This window comes from Agelaius phoeniceus, chromosome 1, assembly GCF_051311805.1.
Source record: "Agelaius phoeniceus isolate bAgePho1 chromosome 1, bAgePho1.hap1, whole genome shotgun sequence".
Lineage (NCBI taxonomy): Eukaryota > Metazoa > Chordata > Aves > Passeriformes > Icteridae > Agelaius > Agelaius phoeniceus.
In genome coordinates, this window is record NC_135265.1 from 121049670 (window position 1) to 121064052 (window position 14383).

The 14383-nt window shown below is 38.3% G+C and overlaps 1 protein-coding gene across 1 annotated transcript; it reads left to right on the forward strand.

Moving 5' to 3' along the window:
• The first annotated feature begins 2356 nt into the window (after window positions 1–2356).
• XKR9 (XK related 9) lies at window positions 2357–11826 on the forward strand. The gene is made up of 3 exons (XM_054648595.2): window positions 2357–2631; window positions 9838–10061; window positions 11183–11826. Exons 1-3 carry the CDS (start codon window positions 2357–2359, stop codon window positions 11824–11826), a joined length of 1143 nt encoding a protein of 380 aa, XP_054504570.2.
• Window positions 11827–14383: the final 2557 nt, after the last annotated feature.

A 14383-nucleotide genomic window follows, 5' to 3' on the forward strand; every position in this document is an offset into this window, starting at 1 on the left:
TTGCTAAAGCAGGTGCACCTGTAACAGGTTGCACAGGATTGCATCCAGGCAGGTTTTGAATATCTCCAGAGAAGGAGACTCCACAACTGGGCAGCCTGTTCCAGTGCTGTGTCACCCTCAAAGTGAAGTTTTTTCTCATGTTCAGATGGAGCTCCCTGTGTTTAGGTTTGTGCCCATTGCCCAGTGTCCCGTTGCTGGGCATCACTGCAAAGAGTCTGGCCCCATCTTCTTGACACCTGGCCTTAAGATTTTGTGTTCATTGATAAGATCTCCTCTCAGTAGTCTCTTCTCCATCTTGAGCAGAACCAGCTCCCTCAGACTGTCCTCACGAGAGAGATGTTCCAGTCTCCCAAATATCTTTGTAACCCTCTGCTGGACCCTCTCCAGTAATTCCTTGTCTTTATTGAACTGGGGATCTCAGAACTGGACACAGTATCCCAGATGCAGCCTGACCAGGGCAGAGTAGAGGGAGAGAATAGCCACCCTTGACCTGCTGGCCACACTGGTCATAGTGCACTCCCCAATGCCATTTGCCTTCTTGGCCACACAGAGACATTGCTGGCTCATGGTTAACTTGTCTTTTTGTGTTTGTAAACACAGAGTTCAATTTGTAATGGACTTTGTACTGAAGTCCACTTCCCAGAATCTAACTGTGAATTGGATATAAATTGCATTAGTGATTTGCAGGAGATTAGTGGTATTTTACTGGAGAGAATAGGAAAGAACAGTGAAAGGATTCCAGCTATCCCAGCTGCAAGATCGCCTGAGCTTTCTGACCTCTTCTGGACCAGGACATGAAACCTAAGTAGGAGATAGAATGAGAGGCTAGAAATAGCTAAGGCCTAGATCCAAGAAAGTAATCCATACACTCATCACCTTTTCAGGCTGTTATGTTCCCACTTGTCTTCATTAGGAAATGAAGAACTTAAGTTCTCTTTTTTAGGTTTGTACCTAGGTCACAGTGAAGATGAGCCCTGTCAACCCAAGGAAAGAACAGTCATTACCTTTGTTTATGAGTTATTAACCAATTATCTCATTTCATTCCTCTATGGCAGTGTGCCTGAATTCACAAAATCCAAAGGGACCTGCCTCCACATGCCCTTTCCCTGCTCCAAGTTCCCTGGTGCAGCTGTTCCCCATGTATTGTCTGCAGCTGTTTGGCACTGGCACCAGCCCAGCCTTGGCATGTCCTGCATCCCATCCTTTGCATTTGCTGCCAGCAGCTTTTTCCTAAGATATGTAAATGAAGTAAAGGGACTTTGTAACTTTAAGTTCATAGCTTTGCAGAGGTGAACGAGAAAAAGAATGTATGGCCTTGTACCTTTTCTGTTTCACCTGCCAAATACCACAGATCTACAGAAGAAAGACATATAGGGACTACCCAAGAGGTCACAAGAACCCTTTCCGTGTTGAGCAATGTAAAATGTAGTTCTGACTACAAATTATTTATATTTGCAGTGAGCTGTGTGGTTAAATCATCTATATGTGGCTACACACAGCTCAGAAGACATTTTTCAAAGAGGTATACACTGGTCGAGGTCTGGCTCCTTACAAGCCTCTTTACAGGAGAGCTGCAATCTTATTTAGCACTTTCCTACTGTATCTAGAAAACCAAGCAGGAATGATAAAAGCACTGGACATATGTGCACAAATGCAGTGACACAGTTGGAAGCTGCCAAATGATGTTTATTCTGATACCATGGTGTGTGCTCAAGACAAAGTTTTCTCAACATTTTGTGCTGTGCACAATAAAGGAGAAGAGTTAAGACATTTAGAAAGTTCTGGGAAGGAATCAATCTTTTTTCCATAAGCTGCTTTTAAACACTTGTTTCTTAGTGTTTTACAACTCTTAGGAATTATCTCAACAGCTGTTTGAGAGGAGAGTCACTGTTTGGGAGGATGGGTGACCTCAGCAGGTTCAGAAATGCAGCTCTCTTGGGCTGATTGTTCACCAGTATCTCAGCACATTCTCCATTTTGTACTTGCCTGTTCAAATGGTCATGAGAATTGCTGTAGGATATTTTAAATGATGAAGATATTGTTACTGCTAATCTTCCTTTTTTTCTTCTTCTTTTTAGGAATCAGTAATTGAAGAACGACTCCATCAATGAAAAAGACAATTTACATTTATCTTTTCCAGAATAGATTTGTATTTTAGAGGTTAATTTAATATTTAAATCAAGAGCATAGAAAAATGCAAGTCTCTTTGCTATAATAAAAATGGATAACCCAGCTTTCCTTTGTATGAAGCAATATGAGAAGGTGGTATTGTCAGGAAAAAGACTCCATTATAGGAAAGCATTTATATTCCTTTACATTAAGTGAGGAGAGAATGACAACAGTGGCAGTTTCGCACATGATGAAATTTACTAAGCAGAATTTCTTTTTTTTAGTTGGTGGAATGATAATTTATGTAGTTGATATTGTAGTGGATTTCTGGGTAGCTAGTAGATATGTCTGTCAAGGACAGTATTCCTGGAGTATATTGATTATGTGTTTTAGAGGTCTTTCATCAATAATAACTCAGATATTTAGTTATAAGTGGTTTAAAAACGACTGGGAAGGTACTGATACTGGGAAGCTGAAACTGGTTTTCCTACTTCATCTCTTTCATTGTGGAATTTTTATAAGGTAAGCACATTTAAACATTTATTTTAAATTGAGCAATCATGGTGCTTTAGGACAGTTATTAAGAAGTGCTTAGTATGGCTTCAGGGACAAGAGTAATTCTGGCCTTAACAATTACTGCTCCATGAGAACAAATGGCTTTTTGTGGTAAATTTTATCAGGTTTTGATGGACATGTAGTTCTTCTTCCATATACCTGTAAGTAATGATTTTTATCAGTCATAACCCTACTCTGTTTGATTAATCAGCCATTTGATGAGCAATAATAAAAATTATTGCTTTGAAATGTACTACTGTCATAACTGATAAATACGAGTTTTCAAAGTGATGTTATGCACAGTAAGCATCTGAGACAGCTGAAGAAGTAATGTTTCAACCTGAGTGTCTAACCATATGTGGAAAACTCACCAAGATTCAGAAGAGAAATGAGTAGCTGAATAGTTAGTAAGGATATTTGCAGCAGTATTCCCTCAGGGACTGACTTAATGGTGATAGGAAACTTTGTTTGCTTAGTGGATTATCTTGACTCTAATGCAATCCACAAAACTCTTGGATTTACCTGAACTCATACCCTTTCAAATGAATATCTCTTACCATGAATTTCTATAATTCTGAATCTTCTTTCCCAGAATTAGCTCCATATTTTCTGAGTGCCTTATTATCTAGTAAACAGTATTTTGTCCTTTGACAGTGTTGTCAACTTGGTTGCTTGTTCTCTATTGCACAAATGATATTTTCTGCAGTGCTGCTACTTATGCTTGGAAAATTTCCAAGATGTTATGCATAAGTTACAAAGTTCTTTCAGCCACCCCTCACAATTCAGCAGTGTGGTAATGCATGCTGTAAAGTATAAGCTGGTAACAGCAAGCTGGCATCTGGGCTTGTACCTTTGTGATTAACTATTACATACTTTTATTATATGTATTTTCCTTAGGTGTATCAAGGTACAACTTCCTCCTGTCCTCCCTCTTAGTCATCTAATTTATGTAGTTAATTTAGACAATGATTCTCTCAGGTTTATCTGTGCAGTAAATGGATAAAAATAGATTCTGTCAAGTCAGGTCACACTTGTTAAGGTGAGATTCTCCAGAAGGTCCTTTGGGGCAGAAACCCATATTCTTCATTCAAAGAGGAAAATGAGGGCTTAGCCTTTAAATATGATTTGGTCAGTGAACTCTGCAGGCTTGAAATTATAAGATGTGAATAAACCTTATCAAATTATCTTTTTTCATTTCCTTCCTTCCTTCCTTCCTTCCTTCCTTCCTTCCTTCCTTCCTTCCTTCCTTCCTTCCTTCCTTCCTTCCTTCCTTCCTTCCTTCCTTCCTTCCTTCCTTCCTTCCTTCCTTCCTTCCTTCCTTCCTTCCTTCCTTCCTTCCTTCCTTCCTTCCTTCCTTCCTTCCTTCCTCCTTTCATCTCCTTTTACACTCCCTGCTCCATCTTTGACCTTAGATTCCTAGAATGGTTTGGTTTGGAAGGGACCTTAAAAATCAACTCATTCCAACCCCCCTGCCATGGGCAGAGATACCTTCTACTTGACCAGGTTGATCAAAGCCCCATTCAACATGGCCTTGAGCACTTTCAGGGATGGGGCATCCACAGCTTTTCTGGGAAACCTGTGCATCACCACCCTAAGAGGAGAGAGTTTCATCCTGATAGCTTGTCTTAGGCTACTGTCCTTCAGTTTGAAGCCATTCCCTCTTGTCATATCACTCCATGCTCTTGTACAAAGTCCTTCTTCAGCTTTTTTCTAGGCTCCCTTTAGATACTGGAACTGGTGACTTACAAATTAGTACCCTTTGGAAACTGGAGGTTTGTACTGTGCAAAGAACAATGGGAATCAATTTGGTTTTGCTAACACACTGACAATGCTAAGTAATAAATATGAAAATAATATTTCTATATATAGATGTAAATACATTTATACAATATATATAAAATCAGAGGCAAACAAAATTAAAAATATTTCTTTTCTAAGAAGGCTTTAGTTTCTTTTGTTGGAAAGAGTGCATACCTGCAATTATATTTCATATGAAATAGTATGCTTTGCAAGGAGACAAAATTAAGTTAAAAATGTAGACTTTAACTATGTTGATTAAAATTATATTCAGCCTGACCCATTTAAATGGCTCACACAGATGTTTGTAGAATTGAGAACAGTTGTGACATGGCAGACAACATTAAGACAATAACACTGCCATGGAATGTGGGGAAATGGGACATTTCCTTAGGGCACCACGTGAATTTTGGAGCTGTCTGATGTGTAGCAGTGTGCTTTGTCAGCCTAGGACACACCTGTGGGAGACTAAACATCAGCAATTCATAACCTTTGCTGTCAGAATAGGTTACATAGGCAGCAGCCACTCTGATACTGGCATCTGCTGTTGCACTTCTTGATGCTTAAATGCCCAGCTCAGAATGCCCTGCAACTTTGAATAGAAGCAGAAGAAAAATATTTTTTTGCTTATTTGTAAAAATTAATTCTAGATCCATGTGACATCAGAGTAAATGCGAGTGCTTTGCTGAACCTGGGGTTATTTCATTACTATTTCTAAAATGCAGTGAGATGGGCTGCAGGGTGGGCCCTGTTCTGAAGCAGTACCAGCTGGCAGCAGTGAGCACACCTGTGGGAGATGCACTCTGGAAAAGGAACCCCTCTGCTTAGTGACAGAGCTCTAGGAGGAGGTGAGTAGGCTGAGGGGTATCAGAGAGAGAGACACCCATGCAGACTGCTAGAATGACACTTTGCCTTTCCTCAGACTGCCCCACAGGCAGGCAGGCAGGATGCATGAGATGGATGATTCCCTATCCACTCTTTACCTGGCTGAGCACAGTGACTTAAGGCTAGGGGGCAATGGCAACAAGTTCCTACCCAGTGCAGCAGGGGGGTCTCCTCTGTGACTACCCCACCTTCACAGGAGCCCTGGCATAACTGGTATGAGGCTCTGCAGGTGGAGCTGAACAATAACAAGGATGTTGAGTCATCTGGCTAGGAGATGTCACTGAGGTTAAGTTACCCAACACCTTGTGTCAAACTCTTACTGCTCTCTACAAATGAAAGCAGGCTGTCGTCAGGTGGGGGTGAGTCTTTCCTTTTAAAGAACAAGTGACAGGATGAGAGGAAATGGCCCCAGCTTGCACTGGGAAAGTTTGGATTGGATTTTAGGAAAATTTTCTTCACTGCATTGGGACAGGTGCCCAAGGAAGTGGGTGAGTCTCCATCTCTGGAGATATTTAAAAGGCAGGTAGATGTGGCACTTAGGCACATGGTTTAGTGGTGGACTTGATAGTGCTAGAGCAGTAGTTGTTCTTAATGATATTAAAGATCTTTTCCAAACTAAAGGATTCTGTGATTCTGCTCTGTGTTTGATCACATTTCTTGATATAAATTTACTGACCTAAGTATTGACTAAGTTGCGTTAATTTCATGGGTTTAATCCAAGTATTTTGATACTTAGAAGGTGAAATTTAACATGCAGCAGAGAGTAATTTTCCTTTGATAAGGATTTGTACAATGCTGAAAGCTGTGACTACATGACCAGAATTTTGACAGGACAATCATTATTGCCAGGCCACTCACACCCTGCCTATACGAATTTCTAAATGGCACCCAAATATTTATCAGTGTAGTTTGATGAGATGGGATGTGTAGTATAATGCTGGGATTGTGTTACAAAGTCAGTGGAAATTGGAGGGGAAGCATGTGATATGGAAACATTGGCAAGGTCTTTTGCTTGTCACATGTGAAGGCTGTGAAGCAACAAACAAAATAGCTGTCACCCCTGTGAATTCCCAGCCAGAGACAAAGCCTTCCTAATTTTACAGCATCAAAATTCATCACTTGTGAAATGATGTTGAATATCTAGGAACATCTCAAGAACAGAGGGACAGTGGAGCTGTGTTTCCATGAGTGTTAGTAACAAGTAGGAGCCCTGCCATCTGTGTTCTCTACAAAGCAACACTACAAAGGCAGAAACCCTTTTTTTTCCTCCTGTCAAAGTGAATGATATTTAGAAACACTGTTAATTCTTTACCATTGTCTTTACCATATGACAATTCCAGTTGTAAAGAAATTGTAGGTTTTTTACTCTGTTGGCTTCTAAGTAGCTTATATACCTTGAAATAACAAAAAACATATTCTCTTTGATGAATTTGTAGGGAGAAAAAGTAAATGGTAAACCTGCATTTGTCAGTATTATTGACATAACCATTTCACATTCCATTTAGGATGTACCTCTATCTAAAATACATAACTAATCCAATACTTTTTATTAATGTATTTTTGTTACAGTTGTAGTACCTTTTTAAAAGACTTTTTGCTTCAATTAATATTGAAGCCCAGAACTTCTATAGCAGTAGATATATTATAGGAAAATAGATTAGAGGAACTATAGCTATAATAGTTTCAGAGCAGGCACAGGGTTTAGCTGTGGGCATGATAAAAGAGAAAATTTAAACCTGACCTATCCTTTAGTATGGACTGAACTTTGCCCTAGGCTAGGAAAGTACTTCAACACCAGGTCTAAAAGCTGGCTATGAGCCCTTCCTAAAAGGTCATATTACATGCCAAAGGGACAGATGAGAATGACAGTATAAGTACAAAATACTCTTAAAATATGAAAAGTTGTTGCCGTGAACTTACAGTAAGTGACATAAGCATGTGGAGCTCAGAGAAGGCCACCCTGCTTAATACATAATCAAAGAGCAGTAGAGGTATTTGGAGTTTACTAGGAAAAAAAAGTATTCTATAAAGTGTTAAAAGTCAGGAGTGGCCTAACCAAAACTGCTACAGCTAGTGACAAATACATAGCATACCATCTTATAACAATATAAACCTAATATACAGTGCTCAGAAGGAATGTGCATTGAAATCTGACAAGTGATTTCAGGTATGCATCCAGCTGAAATATTCCTTTTAGGATATTTCTTGCCTTGCACATCACCTGCCATCTTGGCTATGAGCTTTGCAGCTCAAAATTTGTGCAGCTGGTTTCCACTTCTTGCTGCTCTGGTGGGTGAGTCCATGGACAACTAGCAGCAGTAGACTAGCAGTCTACCCAATTGTTTTTTCTTGAAAACAGTGCAAACCTTCCAGATTTTTACATTTCAGATGCAAGAACCAGATGGTTTAGAATACTAATTGTTTTACAAACAGAAAAAAAGGTTTAGATGCCTTGCAAAACAGTTCAGAGTGATTAATCAGGGAACAGTAAGATAAATACACAAAATCATAAAAATAAAAATTAGTTTCCTTTGGGAGTAAATAATGGATCCAGAGCCAGCTCATGGACTGAGTGGCAGGACTGCAGTCTATGAATCTCTGCAAGGAGAAAAGGAAAGGCTCTTGAGTAGTAACAAAGCTGTTCCACACCTACTCCTATTGTTGCAATTCTCACTTGTATGGTCAATATGCCTTAACATACCAGGGAATAAGTCATGAATCCTCTAGCATGCCCTTAACCCAGGAACTGACAATCCTGGCTGTCTTGCCTGTGGTTGTGGAAGAGGGCCCTACACTGCCTTCCCTGTGGTCAAAGGATTTGGTCTTTAAAGGTGATAAAGGTGTCAAACTTTTAACCTCTGAAGGAGCCAGGGATTCTTTCTAGCTCCCTTAGTAAGGAGACGAGTCCTGGGCTCCAGTGTTACATTGAGAGGGGACGATCCTGTGAGATCTGGCTGGCTGGTGATCTGCTGCCCTCTGTTCTCTGTGTACGGTAAATGCAAGGCACGGCTTTCATCAGGCCCATGGTGTGTGCGATCCTGCGGATGGCCAGGGAATTAGAAAGCTGCACTTCAGCAGGAATCCTTAAGTTATCTCAGATGCTGTCTTAGGGGATGTAAGTAGGAGGCAAGTTAGGGCACAGGACCTTGCCTTCCTCAGCTTGTGTATTAGCGGTCTTGTATAACTGTCTAAGATAAACAGGTGCTGGCCTGTGGTGTTCTGCTTAGTTTCTCAAGAAAATAGATCCAAATGAACGATGCAGCTGTCATAATTTATTTACTGAATTAGCTTCTCTTTTGATGAGGAAAGACTCTAGTAGTCTTTGCAAGGCTAGAAAAATTGTCTGAATAACAGTGAGTTTTCTTCAAAAGGGACTCCTTAGGCTGTCCTTGCCTGCTGGTTATAGTCAAAATGAGTTCATTGGAGAAAAATCTTAGAAGCTGAAAACATCTGGGAACTAAATAGACAGAAATAGGCTTGGAAGTGATGTCTGAAGGCTGCTATGATAAAAATCCTGTTTATGGACAAACACATAGATTTATATACCTATAAAGCCAAGAACTTAGTATAAATGGAATTCTAACAGTTGATTCCAAGAATCATTATTAGTCTAGATCTATTTATTACAGAAAAAGAAAGAATTCTTCTGTACATAAAAAATCTTCTGTAATAATAATAGTAATAATGATAATAATAATGATACAGTTAAAATTGTTACACACATATTTTTTCATTCTTATCCCTTTTTTCAAGCCATCCCTTATCATCCTATGCATGTGCTTTTCTACACTGTATCCTATCTCTCCACATCTCAGGACCTCTGCTGTCATAGCAAGACTAGATTTCTCTATCCTACATCATCATGTATGTAATAAATATCTCATTTGATAGTGTATCAACAGGCACTGTATCTGCCTGTTACTGTTAACTATATAAAACTATGACTATGACACAAAGATTAAAAAAAAAAAGGTAAAACTTGATTTCAGTGTTTACCGAAATATAAGTCTTCCTGGTTATTTAGAAAGTAACAATGTAGTAGATTTTCTTAAAAGTCTGTTTTATGTTTGCAATTCATCAGGTATTATCCTTGGGGCTTTGGATCTATATTCTACTTACATAGATGTGGAAGTTCACAGCTGGATATTCATTAATACCCTGAAAAGGATATAAAGAAAGTGAATGAGTATCTCAAAGAGAGACTGAGGAGAGATGCCAAGTGAATTTTCAGAAAGGCAGTAATTTAAAGAAATAAGAACCTAACAAATTTGAGCTTGTATTCTTTATTTAGAAAAGTCTCGTTCTGTTTTATTAGTTTTCTTATTGCATGATATTGCTGGGCTTAAATGATTCTCTGATATCCCTGAGACCAGACAGATATCAGATAAAATTTTATCTGAGTAGAAGACGGAAAAAGCTGTAAGGCTGTAAAATTTTGTTGAGTTGGTCTTCTAAAAAGTGCTGTCTAATCAAGTGTCCTTTTAAAAATAGGTATTGGTTTGCTTTGAAATACGGCTGTCAAGCTGCATTTAAACAAACAAGTAGCAGAGGTGCATCAGAAACAGACCCTTCCAACTTCATTCAAAAACAAGCTATTGATGCAGTGACTGATATTAACATGCTCAGGGTGTTCAAGGCTTTTCTTGAGACCACACCACAACTTTTTCTTCAGATTTACATTCTCATGGAACATGGCAAAACTCATTTCTATCAATGTAAGTCTGTCTTTTTACTTCTGTTACAAGTTGAGTATCTTACCTGAAAATATAACTCATGACTGGATAACATTTTTAACATACCTTGGAAAACATGTATTCCACTGTATTATTACTCTGCATTTAATTAGAATTTCTGTCTAGTAAATGGTCCATTCTGCTGAATCAATGAGAAGGAAGATTTCACTATAAAAATGAAAAGTCATATATAAATACTATGCATCATAAATATAAAAGTCATAATATCTAATAAAACCATAATGATGCATCTCTTGAAAATAAGCTCTTAAATGCAATTAGCATGTAATTTGCAGAGCAGATTGATATGTGTGATTTTAATTACAGATTCTTTTAAAACTGCTACCTAGGCATTTGGAAGTCAGTAATGTAATTAAAGCAGCCCTGCAAGCTGTCACTACCATCACCCATGTTACAGGTGAGGGACAGAGTCAAAATTAAATCTGAGGATATGTCAGTATTGTAGAAGGCAACATGGTGAAGAAATGCTGGTTCAGCTCTCAGAAGCAAGACAGCAGCTGTACCATTTCCAGCTCTAAGACTAGCAGAATTATTGGCAGGACATTGACTTTTTCAGGGTTGGAACTGATCTAACCAAATGGGATACTTGCATTAATGTCTAGTGATCCTTCAAAGTCCATGGAGTCAAAATTTACTCATGGAAAAGGATCAGGCAAATCTCATCTTGGATATGACCATGTGAAGGATCAAGTCTTAGTTATAGATTTCTACATTTTAGACACAGCAGACTCACATATATTGGTTGCTGAAACTTAAATTGTTAGGGTCTATTTGCAATACTTTGGGAATTTCTAAGTCACTGTGTGTAGATGGCAGATATGCAACTTAGACAAGGCCATTAAGGACCAGGGGTTGGGCAGGATAACGTAAGTGTACCAAACAGCATCAGATACCTAGATTTAAGTAACTAAAGTGAGCCTTAAAATTAGGGTGACTTGCTTTTGAGCAGAGAGCAAATATAAAACTGGGTTAAAGATAGTGTTAGGAAAGCATGACATTTTCTAAAACTTCATCCAGCAATCATAGTGTAAAATAGTGTATCTTTTTCTCTGATGTAACATTTTTCCTTGTGTTTTGTTTAGATGCTGCCATTATAATGTCTTTTTGTGGTATCTCCTTATCAATGGTTGATTATCAGATATCACTACGAAAATCTCTGCCTGACAAAGATGAATTTCGTGTGCTTTCCAAGTTCGTGTATCTCTTCTACAAATTGCTTACCATCACTTCTTGGATACTCAGTATTTCATTGATTACTCTACTCAGTGTCAGAATTTCAGTAATTTTGCTGATATTTCTTTGGATCTGTGGCTTCACTTGGACTTTGAAACAGCATACAACATTTTGCAAGTCTAAGAAGATGGAATATCTGTACAGAACTGTAGTTGGAATCATCCTAATTTTTTCATTTTTTAACATAAAGGGGAGAAGAACAAAAGTTTGCCTTTATATTTATTATGCTACTCACACTGTAGTGACTCTATGTATTTTGTTTGTATACATGTTCTGGAAACCTTCCATTATCAAAGAAATATGTTTTACAATTGTAAGCATAATAACTATTTTGTGTCTGGTGTTAGGTATTATTTTTCTTGTTGTTTATTACAGCCATTTTCATCCCACTACTTATTGCACACCTCAGGCATATTCAGATGAAATGGATGGAGTGGCAGGACAAAAAGTTAGAGTGAAAACTGATAGATTTCAGAATTTCTTAATGCAATGAAAATTACAGGTTTGTTTTTAGTTTTTTGTTTGTTTGTTTGGTTGGTTGGTTGGGTTTTTTTTGGTTTGGTTGTTTTTGTGTCCTTAATAGCAAATTCTTGCTGGACAGTGTGTTTCTCTGTCACTGTTACATATGTATCATCACTGAGGAGTACATAGTGACTTTGAATAACTATTTGTTTTCCACAATACAAAGACTCTGTAACATGAACACTTATTGCTGGTGAAAGTTAGTTTGTCAAAAAAAAGATTTAATCTATTCATCCAACACAATTCACAGTTTTTTAGCAATGCAAATGTAGCATAGGAAAAACTAAGAGTTAATTAAATGAAATATAGCATTAAACCCGTATTCTATTAACTTTTGTTGATTCTGTTAAAAACAAGGCTCTTTTTCTTTTCTTTTTTTTTTTTTTTTCTTGCTGGAAGGAAAGAAGAGTGCATTTAAAATAACTGAGGGCAGTGATCAGTCTTCTGCTTCTCCCCATTACTGTAAGAGCTGCAGTCCTTCATGTTAACACACTGTACTGCCTTCTCCCTGAAGAAGAATAGCTTTGATTTATGGCTCAATCATTGTCTTGCCACAAGGAAATTTGGGGAGATGTTTTCAAGCATTTTATCATCTAGGTGTTCTAATGACTTCTTTGTTGTTTTTGTTCTGGTAATCTTTCACACAATCTTCTGTATTTAGGGGTGATGCCAGCTTGTTCTGGGTTATAATAGCAGCCTGAGTGATTTATGGATGGCAACAGGTGCCTTGCATGAAAATGAAGAGCCATCTTCCATGAAACTTTCTTCTCCTTTGGGCTCTAAGATGTAACACTTTAAATGCTGATTTCCACTAAAATATGAGGCTATGCAGAGCAGGCAGTGGTGCAGCATCTTCTGTCTATCACTGGAAAAAAGAGCAGCAACTATTCTGATGACTTGCACTCGGAGGGGCTGGCAAAAGATAAAACTACCTTGTCCATCAAGAATTTTTGGCTGAAGGCAGAATGAAACCAGACGTTTCAGCTCTGTGTTCAAATGCTAAATCAACAACAATGAAATAAGGTTGATAGCCACAGTTTGTTCAGAAATAAAATCTAAGGGGGAGTATTTCAGAGCTGTTGTGTTTTTAATCTGTATTATGAAAACCTGGGGTTCTTTTTCTTTCCTCCTTTCTCCTTCCATTAAGTCACATTTGCAGTTAGATTGGCCACAGGCAAAGGATGGGAACTAGGTTTGAGAAAAGAGGCTAGAGATAAGAAAAACTGATAAACTTTGCCAGGAATCAAATCTGTTAATATTCTTTATTGACAACAAACTTCTGTGAAACCCTGGGCAAAGGGCTGAAACTTTGGTTGATAATTAGGGTTCTTTAGAGCTATGTCTTGTGTCTTTTTTGTTAAGTTCATAGACTGCAGACTGCTTTTTTCTTGTTACTTTTTCAGCCTTACCAGAGCTCAGGGAAAGTTTCTAAACATGTTTCTTTCCTGTTCAATGTCCACACTTTTCTTTACCAGGCCAACCATGTACATCTCCTTGATCCTGTTCAAGGAAATTAATTTCTGTGTGCATAGCTTGGACTGAACAGTCTGCCTTTCTGAGGCTGACATGAGAAATTGGTGTAGTGAGGAAGAGCTTACTTCTAAAATCCCTCATTCCTGCTTAGGGGTAACAAAATGTGGACAGAAAAGCATAATCCATGAGACAAAGCAATACTAGCTGAGTTTTACTATAATTGGTATAAAACCCAGTACCTTCACTTTTACTTTGGAAGAGAGATATCCAGATTTTCTAGCCCTGGAACATCTTCTTAGGTGAGGAGCAAAAGTCCAAGGCTTTCATGCACCATGATTGTCCTAAGTTCTATCTTTATTGCAGAATATTTATTACTGGTGATAGTGTCCTCAGCAGCAAAGTGCATGCCTGCTTTTAGGCTGAATGTATTCTTAGTTTGCTATGGAAAAAATAGAATCCTAAATAGTGAAGACAATCCCTATATGGCTTTCCACACTTTTACTGTTTCTCAATCTAAAATCCTGAGAAGGGACTAGACTAAGGAACGGTGGAAAATAGAGAATATTATCTCTATCTTGCAGAAAATGATGAAATGTTGTCTAGCTATTTTTTAGAAGATAACCTCAAACTTTATACATGATCTGAGAAGCAGATCTCTGGGGAAATATGAGATCCTAAGAAGTCCTAGTGTGGGCAATTCACCCCTGAGGCCTCCAAGTTCTCTGCCTACTGCCCAAAATCTGGAGCGTGAGTTGCTCCTGAGGAAAATTAATTTCTGGTGTAACAAAATAATTTGTCTTGGTGATTTTTTTTTCCTCCTTTCAATGAACTGTCAAATTCCAAAGAGAAGTCTTTCATTGCCATCTCTCTGGCCAAGTCCTAACACTCATTTTCTCTCAGGGGAGAAAAGCTGAACATAGTGCTGCCTTCTGTTGTTCTCCTTATGTCTTCTCACTCCCTCTTCTGTGCCCTTAAGAAGAATATTACACTGAAGTTGAGCTGGTAAGAAAGACATCTAGGTGGCTATTTATATAATTCTAATTCAAATGCACACC

Excerpts from the sequence above, each read along its gene's own strand:
- XKR9 (XM_054648595.2), top strand. The coding sequence starts at position 2,357 with ATGATGAAATTTACTAAGCAGAATTTCTTTTTTTTAGTTGGTGGAATG. Across the intron at positions 2,632-9,837 it reads CATTGTGGAATTTTTATAAG|GTATTGGTTTGCTTTGAAAT; the intron begins GTAAGCACATTT and ends TTTTAAAAATAG. Across the intron at positions 10,062-11,182 it reads CAAAACTCATTTCTATCAAT|ATGCTGCCATTATAATGTCT; the intron begins GTAAGTCTGTCT and ends TGTTTTGTTTAG.